Consider the following 17127-nt stretch of genomic DNA (forward strand, 5'->3'; position numbering starts at 1 on the left):
CGCAAACACACACGCCCTTTTAAAGTTTTCAAGCCTGTTCACAGCGTTTACAAACTCTTTCTTCTCTGTATTCGTGTCAAGTTGTGTCGGTCGGTGATATAGCTGCTGTTTCATTACGTATGCCAGCTGGTCTTATTACTGCGATTCCGTTCAGACCCCTGCTGAAAAAAAGTTCTATGATGCAATAACCTCATAGATCATTCATCATAGAATATCATACAATCTGTATGATATATCACACAATAGATCATTCATCATAGAATATCATACAATCTGTATGATATATCATACAATTCGTATGATATATCATACAGATTCTATGATGAATGATCTATGAGGTTATTCCATCATATAACTTTTTTTCAGCAGGGACCTCTCTGCCATCCAGCAAATTGTGCGTTCTAAGGCGATGTTTATGGCAAGAACGCTCAGCACCTCTTCCGAGGGGCCCACAACCTCTTGGTTCTATACGGTGCCCGTGTTTTGTGTCCGACGATGGGGAAGTGAGCTGCATATACTTAATATTTCTTAGACTCGCAAGCGAGTTCTACTCCGCACATCTCTGCGTGGTGTTCACCCTGGCTGAAGACTCTGAGAATTCTTAATATTTCCTGCAAGAAAAACACTTGACAACCACTGGAGTGTATTGATATTCGCCTTCATTGAATTCGCAAAGCAGCACTCATGTGTTCTTTTTTCATTATGGAATTAGACAATCCGCGAACTCCAGCTCTGTAGCAGAGCCATGGGTAGAAAACTTTCATATACACCATTGTCCAGCAAATACAGAATTCAGCTCCAATTCCTACCATAATGGGCGGATACAAGTCAACCAGAGCATCGTTATGCCGCCATGAGTACGGTATTAAACCCCAATAAACCAAACCAAACCAAACCTATCCAGCAGAAAAATACCATCCTCGAGCGGGATTTCAACCACCACCGCCGAAAGAAGAGGAGCTTCGTACTGCGGTCACAAAAAATTCGGCCACGGCCACAGCCTTATCGCGCTACATGCGTGGACAGGGAACATTGGTTGTTGTTTTTTTTAAGGGAAGGAAATGACGCAGCATCTGTCTCACATATCTCGGTGGACATCCGAACCACGCCGTAAGGGAGGGGATGAATGAGGGAGTGCAAGAAGAAAGGAAAAAAGGGGTGCCATAGTGGAGGTCTGTGGAATACTTTCGACCACCTGGCGATATCCAACACGCACTGACATTGCACAGCACACGGGCGCCTTTTGCGCTTCGCCTAGAAACACGGCCACCGCGTTCGGGTTCGAATCCGGGAATTCCGGTTTGGTAGATGAGAGTCCTAACTACTGAGCCACCGCGACGGGTTCCTTGAACTGAATTTTCTGGAATTCAGTTGATCTGTTCGAAAAGCCCACATGACATCTCTTTCCGCTCTTGGTTATATCAAGCTACTGGAGGTAGCATAATGCATAAATGACATACTGGAGATAGCATGATAGCGTACTTTGATATCATATGCCATAATAAAGACCAGCGCAACATAGAAACGTTGACGCAAATGTCTTATGTCAGTGTTGTGTGCGTTTTCGACGTGGTATTTTTCTTTATACTTTTCGGCGGTAAGCTACTGCAGGTGGACTTTTCCTTCTTGCTCATGATGACTAACTTGATATTTGCTTGGGCCTCATTTTGGTATTCGCAGCTCTAAGTCATTGCTCATCACCTAGCGTTCTGCGCGAGAAACCACCAATTCAAGTCCAGAGTACAGTAACGCGCTTCAGTTTTTCGTTGCTCTTGCGCAGTAAAATGGCACCCGTGTCCTCCACTCGTCGTGATGCCGTCGCTGGAAGCACAAAAAAAAACGAAAAATCGAACGTCGAAAGAGTTTTCCTGCGTTCCATTTTGCGTGCCTTCTCGCTGGAAAGTCCCCATAGGGTCATATTGTCGTTCCCAGAGGGAACCAGACAACGCGCTCCGGAAAAAAAAAGTAACCGCGGCCGTGGCCATTTTTTCAGACCATTTCACTTGGGACTTCTTCCTTTGCCAGTAGTCATCAACTTACCTTGTAATCACTCATTCAATTTGGCGTTGAGATCGCGGTTTCGTTTCGTAGCCGTGCCATCATTGACAACTAAACTTGTCCCGAAGCTTTCGGTAGTTGTTACAGCTGTTTTTACGTTGATTTAATAGATGCTTGCTCTCGACGAGTAAGTCACGATGCTAACAGTCTCGCTCGTTACGGCCGTATGTCAAAGCGACGGTGCCCGCATAACTGGGCCAACATAATGGAGGACAAGTGGGCAATGAGACGATTGTACGGGCCGACGTAGATTGTGGATCACTAGGTCATATACACCGGGTTTATCTTTGTTGTGTTCTCTCAAAACCCAACCTTCCCATTCACTTCGCTTCAAATCCTTTCTCGGTTGGGACCTGCAAAAGGAAGTTGCAAACTGCCCACCCATCATGTTCCGATGCTGCTTCGAGCTCACAGGCCTCACTCACTACGCATCTTTCGGTCATCGGACACAGAAGGTGTGCCGAGGCAGATTGGTCCGTGTAAACCAGTCTGAGCTCAAGACTTGTGCACACGTTCTCCTCAGTGAACAGTTGTTTGCCTTATTTTGTCGTACCAGGCAAGGCACTAGGTTTTAGGAAAAAAAATCTATAGGAGGGCCACTTGTCGCACGGAATACATTGCGCTTTAATGCCGACGCGGCTCGGCCCCGACAGGTATCAAAACGTGGTTTCGGAATTCCCGGTCTCTGCGTGGCTTACGGAACTGCACATTTACAGCAAGCGCGGTGAACTCCTCGTTTATTATGTCACCATTTTATGAGGCTTTAATGAGGCAACCGAAGCCGGCAGCATATATATCCAGCGTCTGCACCAATCAAGCGACAGAGAAAAGAGAAAAGTCGGAAGTGCACGTTTATCTGTGCGCAGTTAGTCGGTGAAAACCGCAAAGCGACTTGCCTGTGGCAGTCAATAAGTTCTGCACACAGGGATTTACACTTTTCAGAAAAGCCAGTAGTGCATGTGCGCTGGCCTCCCAACACGTCGGATGCACTGAGGAGGCTGTCTGTCTTGTGTATGATCTGCGACTCAGGCTGCGATCCTGACGTTTCTACGCACAGAGCTGCACAGGGGGACAATTTCGGCATGGTCATCAGCGTGGTTCTCGAATCCGATTGCGAAGAAGGAGTCACCTGCTAAAACCTGCTCGCCTTTGACGAATGAGCGGGTTTCCATACCACAACCAAGAAACCGAAGCAGAGCACCAGGCGAAGACGCCGCTGCTAACCAGATTAGGACGGCCATCTTTGCTTATGTTGTGCAGTGTTGCCAGACACGTGCCGCGCCGTACTCACGCTATCTCGTGACCACGCTGGGTGCAGGTCTATAGCGGATGGCTTTCAGCTATGGCGCACAACAGGTTTCCTTAAAGGCTCCGACATCTGGACGGACAGGGACCTCTTCTCGTCTCATCAAATTCGTCTGATGATTAGAAAAAAGCCATCGTGGTAGCTGACCGCCAGCTATGTTTTCGACAAGCAAAATGTCATTAGGCTATTATCTCTCCTTCCACGCTTTCTGATCCCGGCGTGAGCACAGCTACCACGTGGACAATTTCTTCATTAACTCCTACTACGATTTTCAATGATGCCCTGGCGCCAACAGCCGTAATTGTGTTTTCCAATCAAACAGCGAGGAAATTCCGAATAAGTGGTGCTGGTGATGCATTAATTGAGCGCCAGGTATTACTACCGAAGCAAAGGCATGTATAAAAAAAAAAATTGGCGACACACTTAAGCTCCGCCTTAAAGGTATGAAGCGAAAGCACTAATTGCTCTCTTCAGCGGCCTGGGATCTCTTTGTACGCCACTTCGCAGACACGGACACTGCCCGAGAGTAAACACAAGGCCTTCCTTCAACCAAGGCGAACGAAGGTTAGCGCGCCCGTCTCGGGATCCAAGGGGCACGGGTTCTATACCCATCGCACCCCAATTTTCTTTTCAGTGCAATTAATTTAGTGTACATTCTTAGATGTCATAATGACAATGAGTCATGTTGCGCCTTTATATTCACAATTTCCATCATGTTTTAATCGCTTTCTTTAATCCGCGGCTACACATGTGACGTCCCTACCTTTTCGACCAATCCGTATTGTCTTGCACGCTGCTGGCGTCGGCTTCGCCAGGTTCTCCGCTAGACGGAGGGCGCTGCTCACCTCGCCTCTCCTGTCAAGACGTCAGTTCGCTAACTACCGTGATAATAAAGGGGCTCATAGCGTTTTCTTTTATTTTCCTTGGGTTCTTCCTGCCGGCATATGTCTCTGAAGCCTAAAATATAACCTATTACGTCATCTCTCTACTCCTCACTCAAATCTTTTTGTTGTAGCACATCGGTTGGGTTCGTATCATCCGCTCATCATAAGACCAGCAGATTTTTGCCGACAATGTCACTGCTAGCTGAAGATGACACATTCTTGGGGCCCTTCGTTTAGTCGTTTTATTTTTCCGGAATTCGGAGTTAAAAATTGGGCCATATTTCTTTAGCTCAAATTCGAGTACAGATCGGGTTACTCAGCAAGAAGTCCTATAATTCAAAACTTTCCCAGTGATTTTTTGCTCCGAAAGAAAGTTAAGCGAAAGCTTGTTTTTTGTGCGGTACATAAATCGCTCCTTTTTATCGTTGCTTCGTAAACAATGTGAGAATGGCTGGTTGCGCTAAAACCCTATCACATCAAGTACTTCCTTCTTTTTTTCTCTATTTACTGAAATCCTTTCGTCGCGCACTTTACCAGCTGCTGCGCAGCCCTTCTGTGTATATGAAATGCTTGCCTCCCTTCGTAAACTGCGAAGACATTCATCCATTCTAGGGTGCATGCTGCCGGGCCAGTTAGTGCTGCATAATGGGATGAATTCGGAGCAAAAAACACACGAGGGACGCAAGAAGACACATATGACATTCACGAGCGCTACTACCAACTGTTTATTCAGGCTGTTATGCACAGCATACATAAAGGGGAATGCTAGCATACGTATCAGGCAACCGCGTCTTTGCTAAGAAAAGAAATAAAGGAAAAACAAATTCGGCAGAATAAATATGTGCAGACGTGTCACGCAAAAATCAGACAACTTTTTATATGAAAAGCTTCAAGCAGAAGCAGAACCTTTTCATTCCAGCTTCTTCCCAGAAACTTACTACGAGAGCACGCTAAAAATGTAGAAAACAGTAAAAAAAAATCCAAATCCTGGGCTGCATTTTCCTTCATGTGTCAGCACGTAAGGGCAAGATTTGAGAATACTAAGATTATGGGCAGGAGCGGGAATGAAAAGGCGGGGTTTTCTGCTTGAACCTTTTTCATATAAGAAAGTTGTCTGATCACTGCGTGACACGTCCGCACATATTTCTTCTGCAGAATTTGCTTTTTTAATTCGTTTATTTAACATAAACGTGGTTCCTTGATTTGTTTGTTTCGTGCCACCCTCTCCGCGCATGCTCGCATTCCCCTTTACACATGCTGTGTGTGACAAACTCAATAAACAGATTATAGTAGCGCTCGTGAATGTCATATGCGTATCCCTGTATCCCTCGTCTGTTTTTCTTGTTGATTTCATCCCATTAAACATTCATTCGTCATCACAGCGACCATCTCAAACGCACAAGAACCTACCAGCTGGACGTTGTTAGTGTGGGTACCGTCAAATAAGTCGACTGCTCACAGTACCTGTGGTTTTTCCGTTGCACATGTAATACGCCGTTGTAAGTTATCCTTATATTAAGCCACGCCTTGAATAACAAACATTGAAAGACATTTCAAGTCAGTTAGTTAGAAATTTCTCTCTAAAACATGCAAAAAAATGGTCACTAGTTTGTGTGCGGTGCATACACCTTTATGCACTGGAAAACTGGATGCTCCAGAAGGCGGGTTTCCAGGCAGAAATTGGTTTTAACCCGAATTTAACGAAATCTGTTCGTGCTGCTAAAAACACGTAATATAGGATGGGCTCGACACTAGTGACGTCACTATGGACAAGAGCAGGCTATCGTCTTACACTTCCCTCCCCCCCCCCCCCCCCTTCCGGCCCCTGCCTTTTTATCTTCCACATCGCCGTGTTCTGCTTGAGTTTTGAGCGGCAGATAGTTCCGCGAACAATTACACGAAAAACCTACTTACTAATATGTGTTCTCATTCCTATTAGAATGACAAGAAAAACAAGCCACTGAAATGTGCTTTTTGGTCAAATAAGCACTAATGAAGAGATCAACACCGTAACTCATGGAATGGTTAATTGTGGTGACTGACAGTGTGCAAACTAACTGAGCATATAAATTTTCAAGATTTTGCAAATATTGCTTCAGCGTTCGAACTGTTTAAAACGATGGGGGTAGCAAGAGCTAGAAACAGTTCAAACGACAGACCCACGTCGTCCACACTGTTTCCGGAAAAAAAAGCGTTATTTGGTTGCATCCCTTCTGCGATGAAAGGAAATAAACTATACAAATTGGAAAGACCAGGCAGCTGACTCAAAGCACATACAATACGCCGTGGTCTGTCTGCTTCTTTGCAACGTTATAAGATGGCAATAACCTCAGCTGTAGTTAGCAGCTCATGTGATGCACTGCGCTTTTGACTCTTATAAAGGTCATTCTGCAACGCGTGCACTCTGTAACACCACGTTATGCCGTAATGAAACGACAGTGGTACGAAAAGACAGAAGTAGGTATAACAAACGCAAGCCCTTCACTTCACTGCTCTTGGTGTGTAGGTTCGAGCGAATAAAATGAAGAAGGTGAGAGAACGCGCTTTTGATGGTTTCAGGACGGTGTAGTTGTAGTAAACGCCTCGAATTCACGGCGGGTGCAGCCGGAACATATGCAAAAAGTACACCTTTTCTGAAGAACCTCTTTCGGGAGTGGCGTGCCGTTGATGAAGCTATTAGCACCCGAAGGGCACTGACCATTTTAAGGCAATGCTTCCACCGATAAGGCACCGTACGGTGAAGGGGGCCGCCGGCTCGCTATTCACTCGAGGCGGTCTCGTTTTGATCGGGGCGGAATGCGAGAAAACTTCAGTTTTTGGCACCTTTGCGCATGTCATAAAGACTCCGTTTGGAGAACTTAATCACAGATCCCGCACTACGCGTTACCTCGTAGCCCTAAATTAGTTTTGCAACGCAGAAGTGCATTGAATGAAATGACAGGGGCGAGATAAGATTAGCTCGCTGAGTGCACTGTTTTCTTTCGCTCAACCGCCTCCCCTGCGCGCCGGTGGAAGGCGAGGGACAGATTCTCCAGACGGAGAACAGGGTCCTTTCGGCGTCTTGTTCCTCGCTGCCCGTTCCGTCCGGACGCCGTGGGATCCCGAGCTCTTTGTTTAGAACTCCGCGGGGACCGGGCGCAGCTAGAAGAGACGCGCTCCGAAGATAGTCTCCGGCGCGGCCACTGCTGGAAGAGTGCCAGTCGGTGCAGCGGTGGTTGTGGTGGTCCGAGTGGCGGTGCCTCTTTTTCGGCCCCCGGCACGCTCACGCAGCCCCGGGAATAGAGCTCCGAGGTGAACGGTGGGCCCGGAGAGGGCGCGCCCCGCAAGGACTCGGCAAGGGCGCGCCACGCTGCCGCGTCTCCGGTTGTCGTCTGACCAACGACCCCGGCTGAGGAACGCGCTCAAAGCCTGGTGTGTTTGGCGCGACCGCTGTCTCCTCTCTCTCAGCTTGTATTTTGTTCCAGGACAGTTCACTCGACAGATCTCAGGAGGTGACTGAGCATCTGCCGTGTTTGTCAGGAAACTAGCTTAAAGAATCGCCAACCGAACAAAAGCAGCCAAATGTTCTCAACGTCTGCAGCACAGAATCATTTGTGTGCTGTCACACCGTAGAATTGAGCGCTCGCGCGTTGTGCCCATGCCCGCGTCATTTGCAATATGTGTGTTAGCCACACTATTTTTGCGCCTTCCTGGGCTGACCTTACACAGTGCGTTGATCTCTTTTGCACTTTTCATACCCAAATCTCTCGCCCTCTTTCGCCGGAATATAGGGGAATGGTCAGGCGGTTTTCCTTGACATTGAAGTCACAGACTGGGATAAAAACTCGACCTTCTGATACTCCTTGACATTGCTTGGTAGTAAAAAAAAAAAAAACGGCGCCGTATTGCGCATCCATTACAAATGATGAGCTCGGAAAAAAAAAGAGATAAGAACCTCGTTACCGCTCTTCGTGAGGACTAAAGTAGGAGATTATTGTGTGTGGAATTGGCAAATAAAAAGCACGCAATCCCGTAGACAGTGTCAGTTTCAAACACTTTTGGTGGAAGACAATTCTAGTTGCATCGTAATCACAAATAACTAACGTCAAACGCTGATTATTTCTGATTGAAGAGAGGGCAGAAGGCATGGCCCTAATCTCGCTTAATGGCGATGCTTATCTCGTTACCAGCCCATATTCTAGTAGCAGTAGCAGTAGTACACAAACGGCAGCTTTGTGCCGTCGCTGTGATTTCGAGTGAAACTTGTCTGCGAGTGTGCAAGGAAGCGAACCGAAATGAAAACGCCCTTCAACGACCGACGAGGATCGCGCTTTCCTGAAGAGCGGACGTTGCCCACAGGCACGAGTTGCGCCTGCAGATGCTCCGCTGCCGCCTAAGTTAGCGGTAGAAGCAACAGGGCACAGGCTGTAGTCACGATGGCGCGTTTTGCGAGCAGGAAAGACGGATGTGATCGTTCCGCGCCACTCAGTATTGTCTGTTTAATCGGAGTGGATGCAGGGTGGTGCAATCTTCGCTCCTCTTCACTTCACACACGTCCTCCCTGGTCGGTCAGTCTTAACCTTGGCCAGCTGGCCATGGTAGTAAAGAAATATGTATGCTACTTTGTTCGTCGTTAAATAAAGTATTATCTCTCTCTCTCTTCTATATTATGTCTATTCCACAAGGCGTTTAAGCACTTCAGGCGTTATTCTTAGTTCATTTTGGGTGGAAAAACAGCGCGAAAGGGACGGAAGACAAAGATGAAGGAAACCACATGGACGAGCGCTGACTCACAACTATTTTTTATTCAGAAAAAACAGACATTTATAGTTTAAAAAGTCACATGACCTGACGTCATTCGCGCACATTCCCAGAGTACAACGTTCTAACTTTTTTAACTATAAATGTCGGTTTTTTCTGAGTAGAAAATAGTTGTGAGTCAGCGCTCGTCCGTGTGGTTTCCTTCATCTTTGTCTTCCGTCCCTTTCGCGCTGTTTTTCCACCCAAAATGAACGTATACCAACTCGCCCAACTTTCCATTCTACTACGTTATCCTTAGTTTGTATTGCCCGCTCTTTGGTAGTGTCCAGGTCCGTATTTTACATACAAGGTATCAGCGCGTTTAAATTTATATCAGGCTGGCCCAACTTCATTTTTGTATGACTAGCGAAAATGCAGACAGTTGGGGGAAAAATGACGAGGGTTTGTAAAATGACGAGATTTATTTCCAAGGAGTTATACTGCCCGTGACGTCACAGGGACGCTGCGGCGCTGGCTACAGGAGTGACTTTTATTGTGCAGGCAAAAGGTGGGACAGACCGCATTCGGTGAACCACTTTTTCGTGCTTGTGAACATCATTCGCGATTGCCTACAAGTTGCGCCGGGGTTGGTTGCGCCGAAAGGTACATGAGAAGCGGCATAGGCTTACACAAGTTTCTTTCAGAGAGGGACGCAAGCGACGCCTTTAAGCGGCACAAGTGACATCTTTCGGCTATGGAACGCCTTCGCGGTTAGCATTGCATTTCTGCATAAAACTCAGATTAGTTTGTTTCTAACCCGCTTCGCAGCTCTTCAGTAGCGCGTTGTAAGAATCTACGCATACAACACTTCCGCGCTGAACATGAGAAGTTCAGACACGACACTTCGTGTGCGTGTGATCCGAAGTTGAACGCAAGGGGAGGGGGGCACGTTTTCAGACCCCAATCACCCGGGCTAGGGGCGAGAATCTTGTCACACAAAAAGAAAACAGAACAGCTGCTGCCAGTCGCCTTCAGCGTTCACAGCCAGCCGCTGAGCGCGACATTGCCGAAGCAGCGCCGAACTCGGGTAGTAGTACGACGCGTAGTTTTTCTCCATTTTCACTTCAGCGTGCTTAACGCGTGCTTATTTTGAACGACGTTCCTATGAAGCGATGCAACATCGCTATGGCCTCGCCATAATCATGCCGTGTTATCTGGCAGATTACGTGAATTTCTTCTTTGCAGGCAGTTAAAAAAATGGCGCACAGAGCAAATACACAACAAAAGGCACTCGCTCACGCAGAAGACGCGTACTGGAAAGAAAACTTTAAAATAAGAAACAGAATGACATCCGATGTTTAGGTCAGCAAAGCGAACTTAATTTCCTCTCGAAGCTGGAGGAAAATGTATCTATATGTGTTTGTGCAGCTTCCCAAACCAAACAAAGCATTATTCTTCCGGGCCGCAATACTTTACCAATAGAGCAATACCACGACCCCCCCCCCCCCCCCCCCCCCCGCAAACGTCTGTTTCAGCAGGCAGAAAATAAAGCAAGTCAAATTCGCTGCGCTCTCCACAAAGCTCTAAAGGATACAGAGCTTCCATCTGCCCTATTCAACGTAGCGGTTCCACTCAAGTGCACAGTAATTTTTCACGCCCTCCGGAGTGAAGTGGCTCGAAGAAACAGGAAGCACATCTCAAGGTTACTCATGTTAAAATTCGGGAAATGCCGCTTGACGTCATCTGGCTTTATACACTAGTGACAGGTCCTGCTGTATACGCCCGGAAGTTGAGAACTTTAGACGACTATAGTTGCTCCGCATACCTAGCCTTCTCAGTTTCACCTAAGACAGAGAGAGAAGCTCTTTAATAGAAAAAAGAGAGAATTTCGCCAGTGTTTTAATTCGCTGTAGGAAGAAATTAGAGGACAAAGATCACTGCATAGAAAATGCGCAGTGAGAGTGCTGAACGGAGGGAATATAATTTGTCTAGAAGACAAATGTCATCTAAATAATCAAATAAAATGTTCACAGCGCGTCTCTGCTGCCTAATCAGCCAATGTAGCAGACATCGGTAGCCGTGCTGTCAGTCAACTAAATTTGCGCGGAAGCCAGCCGATGCACCGCTCCGCTTGGCAATTCCGTCTGCCGAAGTGGTTGAAAAAGCGCAGAACCACACTCCAGGCAGGCATAAACAAATTTTTTTTAAAGCACGAGCGAATGTGAGCGTCGCTAGGTGCAGTGTAGGCATGCACCCTTTTTGCCTACACCGCGCATCGCTGCCGACCGCAGCGACGTCTTCGTTATCAAATATTACGTTTGCCTTTAAAGAGAACTCAAACGTTGTGCTATCAAACGCTGTGGTTCTGAAGGGCGCTGATTTTTTTTTTTTTTCAGTCAGGGGTCCTTCTTCCGAGCAAGAAGGCACCGTACAAGAGGCGCGTCGACAAGACCAGAAGTATCTGCGAAAAGTCAGATATTTCAGATAACAGATAACACTGGGCATTATAATTTTTTTAACGGGTGGACAGGGGAGTGCCGACTTGTTTCGACTTTCATACATTCTGCAAGGAAACCATCAGTTTTCTTTTTGTTGCCTTTGATTCTTAAGACCGCACGAGCGCACGGTGTAAGAATATAGTATTGCACCAGCGCCATCTGGAGCATGTTTAACTACTGTGGGGAATGTATATATCTCTATAGTGAATTTTCGATCGGGGCTCCGAGGCTAGATGTTTCTTCTAAGAGACGTATGTGCGACGGTGCTCACTTGCGTACAAAAGTAAACAAAGCACGCAACTAGCTTCTAACATTTTTCACATGTTGCCTAATTAAAATTTCCAGCTATCATATGCCCATGCTGGTAGTGGACGCTAGGGCGCTTTCTCACGGACGGGCAATGTTTCTTTATTTATGATAGAGAAGGCGTGATTGCACTCAGAACGAAATAGCCTGCGCCGTTTACTATGTCTGCCCTTGCACTTACATGACATTAGCATGGAATCTCAATCTCCGGGGTACGAGCCCTAGCCCACTAGAGGGGCACTTCAAGGCGTACCCCGTAGCCAGTGTCTAGCCGTCGGTGTGAGCCATACTGGGAGGGGAAAAAGAAGTGGAAGAGCCGCGGCTGCACGCTCTCTGTCGCCGGGCGCGAGCCGGGGTTACTCCGAGGTCCCGTCCAGCTAGCTGGCCGGGTGCGCCCCGGCACACGACGCGGCCGCGGCCACCACCACCGCCGGCCCCTGCGTCGCAGCCGCCGGGCCCCGCGTTCGGCCCAAGACTGGTCGGAGGGCGACTGTGCCGCACGCTGTCTGACCAGCCCACTCGTATGCCGCACAAGCAGCCACCATGAATAACTCGGACAGGTGAGCGCCAGCCATCCTGCTTTCGGCTAGTTGCCGGGGGTTGGTCAGGTTGAACTGCCGCCCACAGCCGCTGTCGCCCGTGCACGGCCTAGAGTAATAACTAAGTTTCCACTTCCGCTAGTTGCAGATGCAGACTTCGTCGCCACCATAATGCGATGCAGTTAACATCGATTGGCTGCTTTTGAACTACTCTAGGTATCGCGGAGAGGTCTACTATGGTACTATAAGCGCCAAGAAAGTTTACAGAGAAGACCGTCTACTGTGCCGTACTTAATAGAAAACACTTGTTTATACCTGTCGGTAATATGACGATAAAATTTCTGAGAATTTCAGCAAGTTTGGTCGCTGTTTTCGATTCCGACTATAGTGCAAACAAAACACTCATACCATAGATCAAATATCCTTTCTCTGGACAGGATGCATATTGTGGAATGATGGCATACGCGGCGCTTGTTGTCACACAAACCACATAAATATTAAACCTGACGATTCATCACTGCCGAAAAATTCGTGAGACCGACGGCACTTTTAGGAGCGTAAAAAGCTGTGTTGTCTTTGACGTAACTACCAAGTGTACAATCCGCTCGCGCAACGGCACTCCTGGCCAGGCGGCACGTCCTGTAAAGTATGCATGGTGTTTTGTTTTTTCCACCGATGTCCTAGCCTTAACGAACCGCGGGTTTCCTCAGGTCCTCGTTCAGTCTTAGCTGCAGCAGTTGAGACTACTGCACAGGGGAACATGATGCTTTCCAGAAGTTTCTGAACCGCTCGCTTTTGCGGCTCTTTCGACCCCTAAAATGTTTTGCGCTCCTTGGATTACCTGTCAGCGGTCGTCGTTTATTGCCCCCGTACGCTCTTCACAGAGCCGAAGTTGCCAAAATAGCCACTTTCTTTTATTTCGAAGTTCAGCCGGTGAAGGTCTCGCCTGACCGACCTCTCGCAGCTACCGCCATCCATATCCTTGGTTAAAGTAAATACATGCCGTAGGATCGCCCGCACCGGGCTGTTTTAGTCTGCGATGGCAGGCAGCCAATCGGAGGCGCGAGCTGGCAGGCATTGCCTGCAGTCTTCGCCGCATTCGCTTCCCTCTTTCCGCGCTGGCTCGCTACAGGGACACAACGGAAACAGTGCGCAGAGCCAGCGGCAGGCTGAACACGAGCGACAGAGAGAAGCGAAGAGGGATAGCTGCTGCTGACACTTTGTGGTTGGCTAGGAAGCACAGCCGCAGTTGAGGGAAAACACGACTCAGTGCCAGTGCGCCTGCTTCGAGTCGTCGTGCTCTGATCGTTGAAATTTGAATGTCGTGTATAGCGTTCGTCCCATTGACGATATTTCGTCCCAAATATTCGCTAAGGTTTTATTGGGGTTTAACGTACCAAAGCGACTCAGGCTATGAGGGACGCCGTAGTGGAGGGCTCCGGATAATTTGGACCACCTGGGGTTTATGTTTAGATTCCAGAAGCTCGGACTTTCTATCGGTAAGATGGTATTGAATAAATCGCTTTCTTCGACCACTGCGCACTGCCGTCGAATCCATAGTTTGATGAAGTGGTCTGTGAGTGACACCTCTCATCGGATATGAAGAGAACCGCGGAAGGCTTCGGAAGGCTTGAAGAGGATATAATACAGAATAAAAGCGTATTGCGGAAGGCAACTTAGGGCTACGGTAAAAGCAGCTGGACGAGAAAAGCAGGCAAGCAGTTAGTTAGCTAGGTTCCTTACACATGCCTCCAATGCAGGCACTAACGGGTGTTAGAATATGGTATCACTATCGCTTAGGGAGATAGGGGAATATCAGGGCGCCAGTGTGCACGTGCAGAACACTAAAGACCCTTGGGGGTGCGTTCAGCGCATGAGCGTTGGCGGCCGGCTATTCCCCTATTCCTAACCAATGGGGTCACCCTTGGTTTGGTTGGTTTGGTTTATGGGGTTTAACGTCCCAAAGCGACTGAGGCTATGAGAGACGCCGTAGTGAAGGGCTCCGGAAATTTCGACCACCTGGGGTTCTTTAACGTGCACTGACATCGCACAGTACACGGGCCTCTAGAATTTCTCCTCCAAAGAAATTCCAGCCGCCGCGGCCGGGATCGAACCCGCGTCTTTCGGGTCAGCAGCCGAGCTCCATAGCCACTGAGCCACCGCGGCGGCCATGTCTAAAACTCGCTAATAGTAAAACGACTGGGACAACAAAAAATTCAGGGCCCAATTAAGACGCGCTAAGCAATATCAAACGTCGCCTCGACGGTGGCAGAGCTTTTCGCACAAGCCACCCGCTGACTTGTCTTTGAATCGAAAGGAAAAACAATAAACAAACTTGGACAGCCCTTATTGGCTAAGTACAGCACAGTTTCGAATTGAGGTTGCTGATCTAGTCCACCATCTTTAAGCTATTTCTGGAAAGGTCCTCACTATAGAAGACCGCATTGATGTGTAGGGGTGGAAGGAAGTATTGTCTGCTATTTACTGTTCATACAATACAATTAAACTCTGCAGATGAGGACATGGTAAGCGTCCTTGATTTCAGACTTAGAAGCGCTACCTTAAGCGTGGTCTCTTCCGCTGTTAATGTTCATGTCGTTAAGAATGAGTGTTAAAGTGCATGAATAAACTCGCAGCTTCCTCCACAGTCATACGACGTGCCGTTCGCCTTTTGCAGCTTCCACGTGGAAGTGAACTCCCAGACAAATGTCAGCGTCACGCCCGGGTAAGGATTTCAATAGAGTATTCCCTTGTTTACTACATCCTGTGACGAAAACCGAACACAGAGAACAAGTGGCTGGCTTCAGTTACATTTTTAAAATCGTTAACCTCCGTCCCTTTTGGAAATTCATCCTAACAGTTTCATTCAACGTAGGCAGCAGTGCCTTTTCAAAAAAAAGAACTTCCTCTCGTTGATGATTATCAACGAAGAAATTACGCGAAGGTGAAAATTATTTCTCGCTCGTAGCCATAACTGTCTTCACCGGGCGCGTCTAGCTCAGTTGTGGCTACTCACTTTGATCGAAGGACTACCAATGAATATCGACGCAAAGAGGGGGGCTTACGGGGGACGTGCGATACTTTTATACGCAGTCGGCAGACACAGATAATAGCTCAACTTGGACCAGTGAATGAAGAGTGATGCAGAGAATACAGATAAATGTTCAAGGATGACGTAACAAAAAGTACGTAGCAGAGCTGCGGTTTCCGTTTGACAGTGACCAGGTGTGTGACAGATGGGAAACGGAGGGTCAGGCGCGCAGTCCTTCAGATCGGTCTGTGCTCCGCAGTAGCCTTCAACTCGGCGCCATTTATTAAAAGACACAAAGAACAGCGACAAATACAGTTTCAGCTAATGCAGTACTTCCGATTCTTTAAGCCTACTCTAAGCCGCGAATGATATGACAGGCACCTCAAATACTTGATTCTCTGAGTTCGAGCTCCTTTTTTTTTACGTAGAAACTGATTATCAGAATGTGTTGTACTTAGAATGCACGAAGTATATCACGCTACGTAAATTTAGGGCGGAAATTTTTATGTACTGTGCTAAAATTTCCAGCAAACTTACGTTTCAGTTAAACGGGACAGCAGTTTCATATTCTCATTGATCTCTACAGGTACTAAAGGGCTACACAGTAACCAGTAACAGTGGCATTTGCTAAAGCGTGTTCACATAGCAAATAAATTAGCCGTGCAAAAGGTCAAATATCGAGCCATGATCTGATAGTTAGACACAGTAACCCGGCAATCCACTGAACTATCCTGCAGTGTTTTTTTTTTTAACAACCCAGCCAATCATTTCTAGAGCTCTCTATATACGTGCCACCAGCGCAAAACGGAAAAGGTTGATTACCTCGTCTGAGCACCGAAGTCCGCCAGTTCTAAACTTCGACCTCTGCTCGAAAAGCTTTTTGCCGGGATTCGCACCCTGAACCTGTATAACGCACCCCCGAGGATATCTGCGGGAGAGAGTCGAAGCATGCTGGCCGGCGCGTGCCCTGCTCAGGCAAGGCTACAGCCAGACGTTCACGCAAGGGGTCCGCCAGACGCCCAGCCACACGAGCACGGTGTCGGTGGTGTCTTCGCCGCCGACGTTCGGAGCGCCTCCTCCCCCGGGCGGCTTCATGATGGCCGGTGCGCCGCCCATGATGTACGGTCCTCCGCCGGCCACGCCATTCGGTCCCCGGCTGCCTCCGCCGCTACCCCCACCCGGCCAGTACGGGCCGCCGTTCGACGCCGGGGGGCCGCCACCCTTCGGACCCCCTCCGCCGTTCGCGCCACCACCGTTCATGCCCTACGCCAGGTCAGGCCACGCCACGGGGCTTGGGCGACGCTTTTTATTGCGAAAGCAACACTACGCCAGGTCTAACCGCTCGTCGCGTGGTGCGTGGACCCCCCTGCTCCTCGAGGAGCCGCCGCCGCGCCTAACAGATGGCGTGACGTCAGCCTCTCCGTTGCTATGGCGACGCGTGACGTCAGCTTGCTCTCTCCACCGCAGCCAGGAGGAGCCTGTCGTGCCGCGCTCCTCGAGGAGTCTCGCCATGGAAGTCACCGACGAAGAGTCTATATCTGAATCTAGTTGCTCTACTGCTTCTATTGCTTTCGCAACCAAACAGGTTTAACCAGAGCTAAACCACACCATTTTCCACTGTGGATGTAGAGGTCCAATGCGAGTCCAGTCTGGAGGCAATTTATGCAGAGACAGATATGATCTTCAATCCTAGAGATTTCAGGACCGAATACCTTGCAAAAATATAGAATAATTTAATTTGCCAATTAAGTGAAATGTTAATTTTTATAACAACGCTTCCATGCGC

At 48.2% G+C, this 17127-nt stretch overlaps 1 protein-coding gene across 3 annotated transcripts in view; it reads left to right on the plus strand.

Moving 5' to 3' along the window:
- LOC149369568 (arginine kinase-like) overlaps nt 1–17127 on the plus strand; it is an 81831-nt gene that overhangs the window by 12843 nt on the left and 51861 nt on the right. Inside the window, exons 1-3 of one of the 3 annotated variants that reach the window (XM_089558884.1) lie at nt 12300–12331; nt 14988–15035; nt 16317–16613. The exons of the other annotated variants lie outside the window; for them this stretch is intronic. Coding sequence (XP_089415010.1) covers nt 12315–12331; nt 14988–15035; nt 16317–16613 — 362 coding nt within the window. The 5' untranslated portion in view covers nt 12300–12314. Of the gene's footprint in view, nt 1–12299; nt 12332–14987; nt 15036–16316; nt 16614–17127 lie in introns of those variants that run through there. 3 annotated transcript variants of the gene reach the window in all.

The sequence above is a fragment of the Amblyomma mixtum genome, chromosome 1 (assembly GCF_055824585.1).
Source record: "Amblyomma mixtum isolate Tamu chromosome 1, ASM5582458v1, whole genome shotgun sequence".
In the NCBI taxonomy this organism is placed as follows: domain Eukaryota; kingdom Metazoa; phylum Arthropoda; class Arachnida; order Ixodida; family Ixodidae; genus Amblyomma; species Amblyomma mixtum.